The following is a 13,014-nucleotide window of genomic DNA, read 5'->3' as shown; positions in this document are numbered from 1 at the left end:
AGAGGGCTTGAGAAGACCACTGGGCAGGAGGGAGAAGGTGAGCAGGTAAAGACACTCAGGGGCAGGCCTGAGGCTACCTTCAGAGTTCCCTGACCAAGGAGGAAATTCGTCGCACAGGATGGGAAGACAGAGGTGGGTACCTGTATGACCTTGGTGCAGGTCACTCCCCACTCTGGGAGTGGCTCCTCACTGAAGTACAGAAGGCAGCTCTGAGGTGTCCCTACCCAGACGGCCACCAGGCCAGGACTGTTTCTGGCTTCTCTCTGGTCATCCTCAGCCTAGCAGGCTGCATCCCATGGAACGTAGAAGCAAAAAATCAGAGCACAGTCACTTCAGGTTTTTATTCTGCATTTCATTTATGATCCAGTTTCACATTCTTACAGGGTCAGCAATTACAACAGCCACCTCCAGACCACATCTAAAGTGGCCAGACATGCGAGCCGAGGTTAAAGGTAAAGCATGGACATGCTCGTAAAAATTAAACAGAATTGCACAATTCATCCTTCATCTCATTCTTCTTAGGCCAATGCCTGACATAAAGGCCGCCTGCTTAAGAACGGAAACCCTTTTCTTCATGCTTCAAACTAAACATTAAACTCATCTGACAGGCTGAACAAGGTCTCTTCAATAATTAATGGTAAACACATGAAAAACCCTTTATGATCCATAAATATTTTGTTACTTAGGGTACAAAAATACTTTTCACGTTTTGGTTGGTTTCGAGGTTCAGGAAGAATGAGGAGCAGTGGCGGGGTGCGGTGCATGGGGGCGGAAACACAAGGAAGTCTTCTTAGACTCGTCAGTTGCCTGGAGAAGGGGACGATGCAGGACTCTGATTTACAGTGAAAGTCGGAGGCTGTGGATCTGCTGCCGGATGAGGACGAAGTCTGCAAGTGTGTGAGTGTGTGTGAGTGTGAGGACCTGGGCCACATGGCCCCCCTGAAGCAGGGTGGTGCAGGAGTGAGGAGTTGAGAGAGGGACTAGGGTTGACAAGCCTCCAGTGCCAAGACCTGTTGCTATGCCAACAGTGTGGGAACAAACTGTACACACATATGCACAAGTTTAAGTGTCACAATTCATAAACATGCAAAATTAAACGTCCCTTTTCCTTGATGGGGAACTACAGAAACAACTTTGAGCAGGTCAGGCTGTGCTGGGTCCCAATGAGGCCTGCAAGCTGGGCTTAGCTATCCCAGTAAGAAGGCCTCCCGATCCTCCTGGGAGGCCTTAAACTGAGGAAGAAGGAAACAAGAGCCATCCACTGAGTCAGGCTTCAGATTCACAGTTTCTAGAAGGAAGCAGCAATTACACACAGGCCTCAGGTGGCAGTGAGAGCAGAGCCCTGTTTTGGCCCACACAGCCCAGGACCTTCTCCAGAGTGACAAGACCTGAACGAAGGGGAGAGACGTGGCCATGAGTGGAGAGGAATGGGAACTGGCGATGGAGGCTGCAAAAGGGATGCAGGGTAACAGCAGGATAGAAAGGATGATGCAGCCAGGTGCCCCTGTGAACAGACTCTAGAGCCAATAGCCCTAGCAAGCTCTCAGGACTAGGGAGGGGCTCCACGGCCACGTGAGTGGCCAGCATCAAGAACAAGGACCCGTAGAGCCAACACTTACTGAGGAGCTAACAGAACTGGCGATACTTCCATCCTTGCTGAGTGGTATCAGAGGAGGGGTACCAGCGGACCTGCAAGAAAAGCCACTGTCAGGATACACTTACCAGCTAGCTCCTCACCTCAGTCCTCAGCAGCAGCCAGGCGAATCTGGCCAGAGTGCCGTGGCTGTCCAGGCTGTCTCTTGGTAGAGGCTGGGCCAGCTGGTCATCTCTAAGCATCAATTTCTTTCTCCTGAAAACAGGAAGAGACCACCTGGCCCACCTCCTCTGCAGGTTAGGGTTCCATGAGGGAGATATGTCAACATCTGGACCCTACTTTAAAAAATACACTTGTATGTGTGTGCGCGCATGCATGTATGTATGTTCACGTGTGCTTTAGCATACATGAGGTTGTAGTACAACTTATGGAAGTTGGTCCTCTCCTTCTACATGAGCTCCACTTCAGGAATTAAACTCAGTTATCAGAGAAGTACCTTTAACCTGCTGAGCCATCTTGTGGTTGTTTGTTTACTTTGAGACAGGATCTCATGAACCCGGGGTGGCCTTGACTCACCATCTAAGAATGAATGAATTTCTGACCCTCTTGCCTCCACTTCCTGAGTGCTGGGATTACAGAAGGGAGCAACTGTGTCTGCTTTATGCAGTGCTGAGGATGGAACCCAGGGCTTCATGCATGCTATGGAAGCGTTCTGGCAACAATGATGCTTGGACTGAAAATTCTTAACATGAGAATGAGCTTGACACATTCTGTGCTGTTTCTCTGGATGTTTCTTAATCTAGCTACAGAACAAACACGGCTGTAAAGAGTGAGCAAGACAGGAGGTAAAAAGTGAAAACCAAAACCCGTGTGATCTCCAAGGAGTGGGTCTCCACACACAGGTCCTCGCAATTCTTCAATGCAGCCATCTTTGACCTTTCCATCTTTCCCACACTCTCGTTACAAGGCTCATTAATTCAGAGACCAGAAAGCCCTCAGGCAGGTGAAATTTTCAGACCATCCAGGGATAGAAGCTGTCCAAACTATGGCAGTCACAGAAGGCCCCAAAGCTGGATTCCCAGAGACTGGTCTGTGAGCTAGACATCTGGCAAGGACAACTGAGAGACTGCCAAAGGCTTCAAGGGAAGGCACCTGGCCCAGCTACACATGTCAAAGGAGGAGCATGTCAGCTCCAGCCTGATCCAAACCTGCCTGGGGGAAGGTGGGATCTGAGCAACCAGCCCATCCAGAAGGAGAGCAGGGAGTTCCCCTGGGAAGAGTAGGGAAGTACTTAAGAGCACTGTAGAGAATGAGTTAGAAGCTGGGCATTCAGACAACACACATGAAGCTGTAGCAGGCAGACCCAGTTGGTCCACTTGGTTGCATGTGATTCCTGCCTCCTGGGTAAGCAGAAAGGGTATGACCAATGCCAGGCCATCTAGGCTGAGGGAACTTGTTCCTGTGCCCCTCCCAACTCTAGGTACTGCCTGTAGGGTACACCATTTGGTCCATCACATCTTCCCAAGATGGATGGTAATGAGAGGTTAGGGGCTGAATACCCTCACATGTGCAAACCTAGCACATAACAGGATAGGCTCTTCCTTCGCCTGGCTGACAGCAGTACAGGAGGAAGCTTCCCTGGCTCTCTGATGGACTGGGGAAGCCCTTAGCTGGATGCCAGGCTAGACACTAGAAAAGAAGCTGCCACCATACAAGCTCAGGGCTCCAGCCAGCACAGAATCTCCTCATGGGCCCTGCCTACCACCCTTCACCCAGCTGGAGAAGCCCCAAGACAATCAATGCTTGGATGGCCTGGAGCCCATGGGATCAGACAAAGGGGAACTGGGAAAGGGGAGCTGAGGCCTCAGATGGCTGCTTGAAAGCCTTCCCCATACTTGCTCCTCAGGCGCACAACTAAGCGGCTCCTCAGCCCCAGAGTTGAGTGTCTTGGGGTCGGGAGTGGGAGCACTGATGGAAAAGGAGTGCACGTGAATGAACGGGATGACTCAGTGAGGATGCTGAGGAACACCTCACAAATGTCTGCCATATGCCTGCGGCCTGTGGTTCCTCTAAAAGCAACCTAGTCCCCTCTGCTCTGGGACCTTCATACATACACACAAATATCATAGATAATAATAACAGTAAGTTAAAAATTTTTTTTGTTTTGTTTTTTTGTTTCAAGACAGGGTTCTCTGTGCATCCTGGCTGTCCTGGACTCACTTGGTAGACAAGGCTGGCCTCAAGCTCACAGAGATCCGCCTGCCTCTGCCTCCCAAACATACCATGTACTTTAGAGTGGCCTCCTTCCCAATCCTAGCAAGGCTAGAAGGCAGTGTTTTCAGCAGATACAGACCTCAGATGTCCAGCAACAGAATAATAGTAACAATCCTCCTGCCTCAACAGGCGTGCTGGCACTTCCAAAGTATTTTATTTATACTGACAGCTCCATCAAAGAATCGGTGTGGTAGAACAGGAGTTACCCTAGCACTCCAAGACAGAAGCTGGTCAGGAGATCAACGCCATCTAGGCTTCGCATCTCAAAAATCACAAAGTACAAATCCCAGCATTCAGGAAGCAGAGGCAGGTGATCTGAGAGTTCAAGGTCAGCCTGGTCTACAGAATGAGTCCAGGACAGCCAGGGCTACCCAGAGAAACCCTGTCTCCAAAAAACAATACACACGTGTGGGGGGGTGACCCTTGAGATGTAGCTCAGTTGACAGTAATTGCTTAGTATGCATGAAGCTTTGGGTTTCATCCAGAGAACCATGTAAAACCAGAGTGATGCCTGCCTGTAAATTCAGCACCCTGGAGGTGGAGACGGGTCTGAGAAGCTACAGTGCAATTAGAAATCAGCCTGAAATACATGACACCTTGCCACAAAACAAACCAAAAATAAATAAACAAAAAAAAACCCAAACACCCCCCCCAAAAAAAAATGGAGGAAGCACATCTTCAGGTAAGTACTATTTTCATCATTTAATAAGGAAGTGGAGAGATTTAAAGTTAAGCAACTTGTCAAAGGTCACACAGAGGTTAAGTAATGGAGCCAGGATCTGGACTACAGTTGGAAGACAGTAGAGCATGGGAAGTTGGGAAGGGGACTACAGGACAGGAGACGAAGATTACTGAGTTCAGGGACCAGAACCAGGGCCCCACTCCCAGCCAGCAGAGCAGAGGAGCCTTTCTTGGGTTCACTGTCACTGGCTTCCACATACCTGACCCAGCCCAGCCTTCCCATTTTACTAATGAGCACATATGGGCCCAAAGGTGAAGATCATGTAGCTAATTGGTGGCAGAGCTAGGATAACGGCAGATGCCTCGCCCTGATCCTGCATTTAAAGCTACCAGCCTAGCATGGAGTATCCAGACCTTCCCAGGGCACACAGAGAATAGGCTTGCCCGTCTCCTACTCCACCTGTGTTGATACCCAAACCTTTCCCTCTGGAAGATGTCAGCTATGTCGGATGAATTTTCCAGCTGCCTAGGGCGCTCAGCCGGAGAAAGCACGACATTTAACCACACTTTGGCCCAGTACAATCAAACCCTGCCTGACGGACTTCCCTGGTGGGGTAAACTTGCCGATGGTGGCACCTGACCTGATTTTCCACCGGGGACTAGGACAATCTCTGTGTTGTGAAGCCTCTCAAAACAGATGTGTACTCAGATCGCAGGCAAAGCGCCTAGTCCTGCTTCCTGTGAATTCTCCCTCCCAAGCTTTTCCTGTCCTTTCCCCATATTCCCTTTGGTCCCAGGTCAGGACCAAACAGCCACCTCCAAGGAAGGGCTCCTCACCATGCTGAATGGCTACCTTCAAGACTCAGTTTTTGGTGACTTATCTGATCAGAGGCTGGGGTGGGCTCAAGACTGCCCCTGACTTTCCCCCCCAGACTAGTCCCCAAACCTGTAATCCCATAACTTGGGAGGCTGAGGTAAAAGGATTACCAATAGTTCAAAGATAGCCTGGCCTACAAAGCAAGACTGTCTCAAAAAACCAAACAAAGTCAGGCATGGAGTTCTATGCTTGTAATCCTAGCACTTGGGAGGTAGAGGCAGGAGTATCAGAAGTTCAAGGCCAGCCTGGGCTACGTGAGTTGCCCTACCACCTGTTGAAAAACCTAAATAAATTAATTCTACCAACAAAATAAAATAGTCAAACCAACAAAATCTACCAAAAGATAGGGTTGACAAGATGGCTCTGACAACAAGTAAGGGCACTTGTTGTCAAGCAGATGAACTAAGTCTGATTCCTACAATCCACACAGGACAGAACTGAGTTCCAAAAGTCATCTTACCATTAATTGATATCTGCACACATGAGATACCCATCAATGTAATTAAACAGGAGTCCTAAACGATCCAGGCAAAGTTTTGGTCTTCATTGTGTTACTATCAAACTCTGAACAATCCAAAGGCACAGTATATTATTCTCATTTTCCAGGGTAGTAACTGAGGCATAGAAACCTTTAAAAGTTGATTACAGACATGAGCTACTAAACCTGGCAGAGGATAACAGTTCCCTGCAGGCCCCGGGATGAGAGCAGCCTATGCCAAGGTAGGCAGACCCAGCTTGCCTGTCTTGAGCCTTCTACTCCAACCAAAATGGCTTACCTGAGCATGTAGGGCGGCAGCAGCAGCAGTGGCAGCTGGGTAGGTGAACGTAGTATGTGAAATGGCTGGGGTCAGCTCTGTGGTGTAGAGAGGGTAAGGGGCCCAGGCCTCTGGGGATGCAGGGATCAGAGCAGTCCCCATCAGGTCATCTAAAACAGGAGACACAACAGCCTCTATAGTCAGAACACTGCTCTTCCCTCCCATCATCTCCCAAACAGAAAAGAGGACCCAGTACTATAACTGAACCATAGTTCCCCTTCAAGACCAGAAAACGAGCCCTGTGAACTTGCTTGGCATGGTGAACACCCTATTTCTAGGAGCTCTCAAGCAGGCCATAGGTAGCCTATATTAACAAGAAAAAAATCACAGATGGGCTTCAAGGAAAGTATACAGCCCTGACAGCCCAGGAGCCCAGCCTTGAGTCTAAAAAGGCTGAGAGCAGGAAGTAGGCTGGCAGTGGCTGTGTGTAAAAGAAGCCAGTAGCTCAGTGGAGGCCTGTGGAGACTGATGCACCAACCAAAGATCATGCAAGGAGAGGACCTAGGGCCCCTGCTCAGATGTAGCCCATAGGCAGCTCAGTCTCCAAATGGATCTCCTACTACAGGGAGCAGGGGCTGTTCCTGACACAGACTCTGTTGCCTGCTCCCCAAACACTTCTCCATGGCGAGTCCACCTTGCCAGGCTACAGAGGAAGAGGATGTAGGCAGTCCTGATGAGACTTGATAGGCTGGGGTCAGTTGGTAGTGGAGACGGGCTTCCTCTTTCTGAGAAATAGAAGGGGATAGGAGGAAGAGGGAGAGAGGGTAGGACTAGGAGGAGACGAGAGAGGGGCCTATGATCCAGATGTAAGTGAATCGATTAAAAAATTAAAAAAAAAAAAAAAAAAAAAAAAAGGCAGCCCCAGAAAAGAAGACATGGCTGATTTCCTCAGGATCTGAATATACACAGTTTAATAAGAGCCTGCTGGCCTGGGCCAACTCAAAGGGCAGACAAAGGAAGCTCAGAGCCCCACTCACAAGGGTCCCGTGCAATCAAATGTGCTCCTAGGGCAGGATGAACACTGGTGGGATTTGGTGTTGCTATTAGCTTGCTCTTGGCCATCTTGGTGTTGGCTTTGGCAAACTCTAGCCTCAGGGTCTGTGGATTCTCTGGATCAAAGCGAATACCCTAAATGGGAAGAGAGAGAGACTCATACAAGGACCCATACTGTTAACTGCCATCAATACAAGGGGTCCCAGAAACAAGCTTGCCTGCAAGACTGCACACAGGCTGTAGCAAAGGAATGATGCTGAGCTTGTAAGTAAGGACACCCATCACAAACCAGGCAGCCAAAGATTCTGCCTTGGGATGGGAGGAAAATAAAAATCCACATGTTTCTTGGGGGAAGTAAGGGGAAGATTTGCAGTGGACAGAACAGGGACAATCACTGCTTCAGAGGTCTGCGGGTCAGAGAAAGGCATGTACTCTGTTACTCACATTTAATGCATTTTTGGCTGCTTCTGCTCCTGCTCGGCTGTCAAATATCACAAAACCAACAGGCTAGTAGGAAGAAAGAGAGAACAGCTTTCCATCTCTCCCTGCGTTACCTCTCTGCACCCCAGGTCTAGCACTTGCCTAGTATGTTCAAGGCCTTCTGTTGACACCCCCAGACACAACCTCCAATACCATAAACATTAAAAAAACAAACAAACAAAAAACTTAAGTGACCTAATTAGAAACAGTATTTGACCTGCTGTTAGAGAATACAGAAGAAATAAAGCTCTTGCCTACAACCTCCCTAAAGAATGTCTGGAAGACTCACAAGCATCTAAGTCAAGTCCTCCTTCTGAGTATGACACTATGTATAGAATGATACCACCACAGCATGGTCCCATGGACCACATTAAATATCACCTTTTCTGTAGGGCGCTTACATCTATTTATTTAAATTTAAGCAGCACCAAGGACTAAACTAGGTCTGTCACATGTTAGGCAAATGCTCCACTATCAAGCTGTAACCACAACCCCAGAAGCCTTTGTAAATGCACGCAGATAAGATTAAAAACTTCTAACTTCAGACTCCCAGTGGCCTCTGAAGACTCTGGGCTCTGGTATCCTGCATGAGGTCAGAGCCCAGCTATTATCTATCTCTACTGTCTTTAGCCAGTGATTCAGAACACAAAGGCAGCAGGGTCTTTAGCCATTGGGTCCAGGCCATCTGTGGTTCCAGAATGCCAGAGCCAGACAGAAAGGACAGAGGCTGACAAGGCCTAGCTGCCTAGAAGAGGAGAGAGCTATGGAGGCTGTCCTGCTAAGACAGAATCAAGACGGTAAGAAGGGGTTCTCTGTCTTCAAATAGTAGGAAAAAAGTTTCAATTCATGCCAGCACATTAGCCAGGGCTTAGGAGGAAAAGCCTAGAAGAGAAATTACCTGTCTTGAGGTGAGCTTGATCAGGGATCCTTCATAGCCCTGTGGAGAGAGGTGGCCATTTCAGGCGGTCAGAAGCTGTTACTGAGCTAACCCAGCACTGTCTCCCCCATCAACCTTGGCTTCCCTCAGTGATCCCCAGAGGCATTCTCACAGTCTTCCTACAGCAACCCCCACACTGACGAGGACGAGTTCCTGCTGCCTTTGTGTTCTGAGTCACAAGGTAGAGCAGAACCCAGCACATCTCCTGAGCCTCTACTAACTTGTCATTCCAGAACAAGCGCCTTATCCGGTTTCCTCAGCTTCAAAAATAAAAAATAAAAGGCTGCACTGAGTCTCAAGAATTCCTCACCGTCTCCACTTTACAGATGGGTAAGTAGAGGTTCGGCAGGGCCGAGAAACTGGCAGAAGACAAGATTCAGCAGAACCGTCAAAGATGGAGCCGGATCTGTGACCTCAGTTCCTGATACATCAGAGATTCATTCTTGCTGCTTAGCCCTGTTGCTGGGCTCTGGGGGCTCCTGGATCCTGACTCACCTTGAACGGCCGGAAGAGCAGGTAGAGTTCTCTAGGTTTAATATCCACAGGGAGGCCGCTGACAAACAGTGTCCGGACCTGGAGACAGTGGTCAGGGTCAGGATGGACAAGAAGGACATGGTTGTTTATTCATGAGGCAGGGCTTACAGGGAAACTGAATATATCCCACGCCTCCTTTACACATGCAGTTTCATAGCTTTGAATGTGTGAAAGCGTCCTTTAAGCTTCATGCAACCCCTCTGAGCGTATCTACAGACAACAGAGGCAAGGCAGAAGAGCCCCTGTTCGTAAATGTACTACCCTTTCCCAGACCGAAGAAAGAGCACCATCCCATCCCGCCCCACCCGAGAGGGAGAGTACCTCACTACATAAATGAGCACGTAAAAATGTTATGGTTTAGGGCTAGAAAGATGTCTCAGAGGTTAAGAGCACTAGCTCTTTTTCCAAAGGTCCTGAGTTCAATTCCCAGCAACTACATAGTGGCTCATAACCATCTATAATGAGATCTGGTGCCCTCTTCTGGCACGCAGGCATCCTCGAAGACAGAACAATGTATACAGAGTTTGGATTTGAGTACCCACATATTGAGCTGGACAGCCCAAGAGCACCTGCAACTATAGCTCTGAGAAGTATGGAGATAGGAGGATACTGGAACTGGCTAGCTTCTAGCTTAGAGTCAGGAAATAAGCAGAACATGATAGAAGAGGACACTAATGCCCTCTTCTGGTCACCACGCATGGACACAGATTCACAGATGTGACATGACATACACATGCACAAATAAATAAACTTTTATTTTGCTAGAAGATACTCCTAAGTCCTTGGTGGGAAAACTCTGGTTTGGAGAGTCAAAGACACACAAGGACTTTTTTTCTTGTGCTCTGGAGAGCAGGTGGGGGTGGGCTGAGGAGGGCTGCTACTTCCTTGTTGCTTTTGTTTTCTACACTAGACTCCAGAGTAGCTGGGGATGAGTTGTAATCTTGTCTCTAAACCTAGGCAGCTCTTAGTAAATACTATTAAAAATTTACTAAACTTAGCTGGGTGTGGAGGCACACACCTTTAGTCCCACCACTGGAAAGCAGAGGCAGGAAGACTTCTGAGTTCAAGGACAGTTAGGACTACACAGGGAAATCTTCTCTCAAAAAATGAAAAACCATACCAAGTTTACTGAGCTGGGTATGCTGGCACTCATATGTAATCCCAAAACCTGGGAGGTAGAGTCAACAGGATCAGGAGTTCAAGGTCACCCTTGGCAACAGTGAGCTTGAGGCCAGCCTCAGCTACAAGAGGCTTTGTCCCAAAACAAACAAACAAACTACAATTTACTGCATATGGGAACAGGTAACAAGCTGAAAATAAAACAATTATTGAAATGGGATTAAAGGCTGGCAGGAGGATTCTCTAGGTAGCCCTGGCTGTCCTGGAACTCTATACGTAGATTAAGCTAGCCTCAAACTCACCAATTTGCCTGCCTCGGCCTCCCAAATGCTGGTACTAAAGGAATGCACCACCTGGAGTTTTTAAACTTTGTATGTGTACGGGGGTTCTGCCTGAGTATAGCATACATGTACCACGTGCATGCCTGCTGCCAGGCATCCCTGGAGAGCAAATATAGGGCGTTGCACCCTCTAGAAGCAGAGACACAGAAGTTTTTGAGCCACCATGTGAGTGCTAGGAACTGAACTCAGGTCCTCTGGAAGCACATACAGTGCTTTTAACCACTGTGATATTTCCCCAACCCCTGACCTGGCTTTTTATGTGGATTCTGGGAATCCTAATTTTGGTACTCAAGTATGCAAGGCAAAATGTTTTGCCCACTGCTTCCCCAGGCCCGTGTATGTTGAGTCTTAAAAAGTGAAATCTTGCCAAGTTCCCGAAAGAGGGTTTGACGCTGTAATGAGTGCCCTCCTCATGGTTACCCTTTAGTAATGGAATCAGAGCTAAATACCAGCTTCTGGGAAGGGCCTGCCTCCTGAACCGCAGGTAGGGTGCTTGAGAGAATCGGTAGAACTGTTTACCTTACCTAACTTCTATTTCTGTTTTATTTATTTGTTTTTGTGGTACTAAAACCCTGTACAGAATAGGCAGGCACTTTACCATTGAGCTATAATTCTTAGTTTTGTGTGTGTGTTTGTTTGTTTTCAGACAGGTTCTCTTTACAGAGAGCCCTGGCTGTTCACGAATTCCCTATGTACACCAAGTTGGCTTTGAACTCACAGAGATCCTCCTGCTTCTGCCTCCTTGATACTGGAATTTGCCACCATGCCCAGCCAATTTCTAGCCTTTTAAGAAATGTTTTCGTTTGAGACAGCATCTTGCTAAAATGCCCAGGTTAGTCTTTAACTTCCAATCCTTTCACCTTTGTCTCCCAGATACTGGGATTACAGGGAGCAAGTGCCATGCAAATGGTGTGGGCACCTCATGTTGAGGCGGGCACGTCCCTACGGCTGTGGTGGGAAGAGGAACTCTTCTAGCTTACTACAGGCTTTTTTTCCGTTTTGTCTTCTTTTAAGATGGGGCTTCTCTGTGCAGCCCTGTCCACCCTACACTTTGTAAGCCAGCCTTGCCTTGAACTCAGAGATTAAGCGTGAGCTACCATGCCCTGCCTACAGTTTTTAATTTTTTTTTTTTTTGATGTGTGTGTATGTACATATGTATGTAGGTCAAAGAACAACTAGGAGTCAGTTTTCTCCCTCCACTATTTGGGTCCCAGAGGGAGAAGCTGAGCCATCTTGCCCACCCAGTCTTCTGGTTTAGATGTATTAAAAAAAAAAAAAAAGCATCTTTTATTCGTTCCTTCATTTATTTATTTTGAATTATTCTTGTGGTATGTGTGTTTATACACACACCTACGGAGAAAAGAAGAGGGCATGAGAGGAGTAATGTTTGTTCACAAGCCAATGACTGGCCCACTCCTAGGTTGCCGAGCAACCTGATGCAATCACCTGTGCTGCCAGGTGTGCTCTAGCTGCACTCCAGATAGAAAGGACCAGCCCATCACTGCATGCTGTCTGCTCTGGTTTCTCTCCCTCTTCTGTGTCTTGGGCACCCCCTCTATGCCCATCTCTCTTTATCTCTATCTCTGTTTCTGTATCTTTCTCCAACTCCATATAATAAATATCTTCATTCTTTTATATATCATTACAATTTTTTTTACCTGGGAGACAGCTGTTTACATTTCCCAGGCCTCAGAGCTCTGGACCCCTACAGTGCCCCCTTTGCCCTGTTCTTGGCAGCTCCTTTGGGAAACAGCTGAGGCTCCTGGCTGGGTTAACTTGTGCTCTTTGATTTTGGAGCCTTTCTGCCTTTTGCTGGCAAGGCTTAAAGTGTACAAATGTCAGATGGTGGCGGTGCACACCTTTAATCCTGCACCCAGGAGGCAGAGGTGGGAGGTTCTCTTAGAGTTTGAGGCCAGCCTGGTCCACAGGACAATCAGGTACAAAGAATTCACCTAAGGTCACACAGAAGACCACTGACTCAAAATCTGAGTTTCTCTGACACACAGCCTGGCATAGAAGACACCTGCTTTGGAGCACCAAGAAAGGACCCTCAGTGTAGCTCAGGGTGTATCCCAGCAGATGGGACTTCAAGTGCAAGCTGCCTGCCCAGGGGACCCCAGAAGTCATCTTGTCTTTCTCCCCTGAGCAGCCAGAAACTTCCGCCTCAGCCCTCTCCCAGAGCCTGTACATCTCAGCCCAGGCTAATTTTAATCCCTCCCTCAAATGGTTCTGGCCAGACCTCCCCAGAGGCCCCTTAAATAGCAAGTTCTCAGCACAATGTTTCCTGCTCAGTGTGGGAGTGGGGCATGAGCTGGGGGATCTTTCCTCATCTCCAACTCAGAAGATCCTCCTTTCCAGCCTTCTCTCTG

General features: G+C 48.2%; 1 protein-coding gene across 1 annotated transcript in view; it reads right to left on the bottom strand.

Annotated features, from left to right (window-relative positions):
• Positions 1-326: 326 nt before the first annotated feature.
• The window catches only part of Rbpms2 (RNA binding protein, mRNA processing factor 2), a 30,790-nt gene continuing 18,102 nt past the window's right edge, over positions 327-13,014 (bottom strand). Inside the window, exons 4-10 of the mRNA XM_055596772.1 lie at positions 9,147-9,224; positions 8,613-8,651; positions 7,679-7,741; positions 7,219-7,369; positions 6,203-6,351; positions 1,620-1,689; positions 327-1,388 (exon numbers count right to left, since the gene is read on the bottom strand). Of these exons, the coding sequence (XP_055452747.1) occupies positions 1,627-1,689; positions 6,203-6,351; positions 7,219-7,369; positions 7,679-7,741; positions 8,613-8,651; positions 9,147-9,224 (543 nt within the window). The 3' untranslated portion in view covers positions 327-1,388; positions 1,620-1,626. The remainder of the gene's footprint in view (positions 1,389-1,619; positions 1,690-6,202; positions 6,352-7,218; positions 7,370-7,678; positions 7,742-8,612; positions 8,652-9,146; positions 9,225-13,014) is intronic.

The sequence above is a fragment of the Psammomys obesus genome, unplaced genomic scaffold (assembly GCF_907164565.1).
Source record: "Psammomys obesus unplaced genomic scaffold, mPsaObe1.curated_primary_1811, whole genome shotgun sequence".
Classification (NCBI taxonomy): Eukaryota; Metazoa; Chordata; class Mammalia; order Rodentia; family Muridae; genus Psammomys; species Psammomys obesus.
Note: the sequence above shows the minus strand (reverse complement) of the source record. Positions and strands in the feature narration are given on the sequence as shown.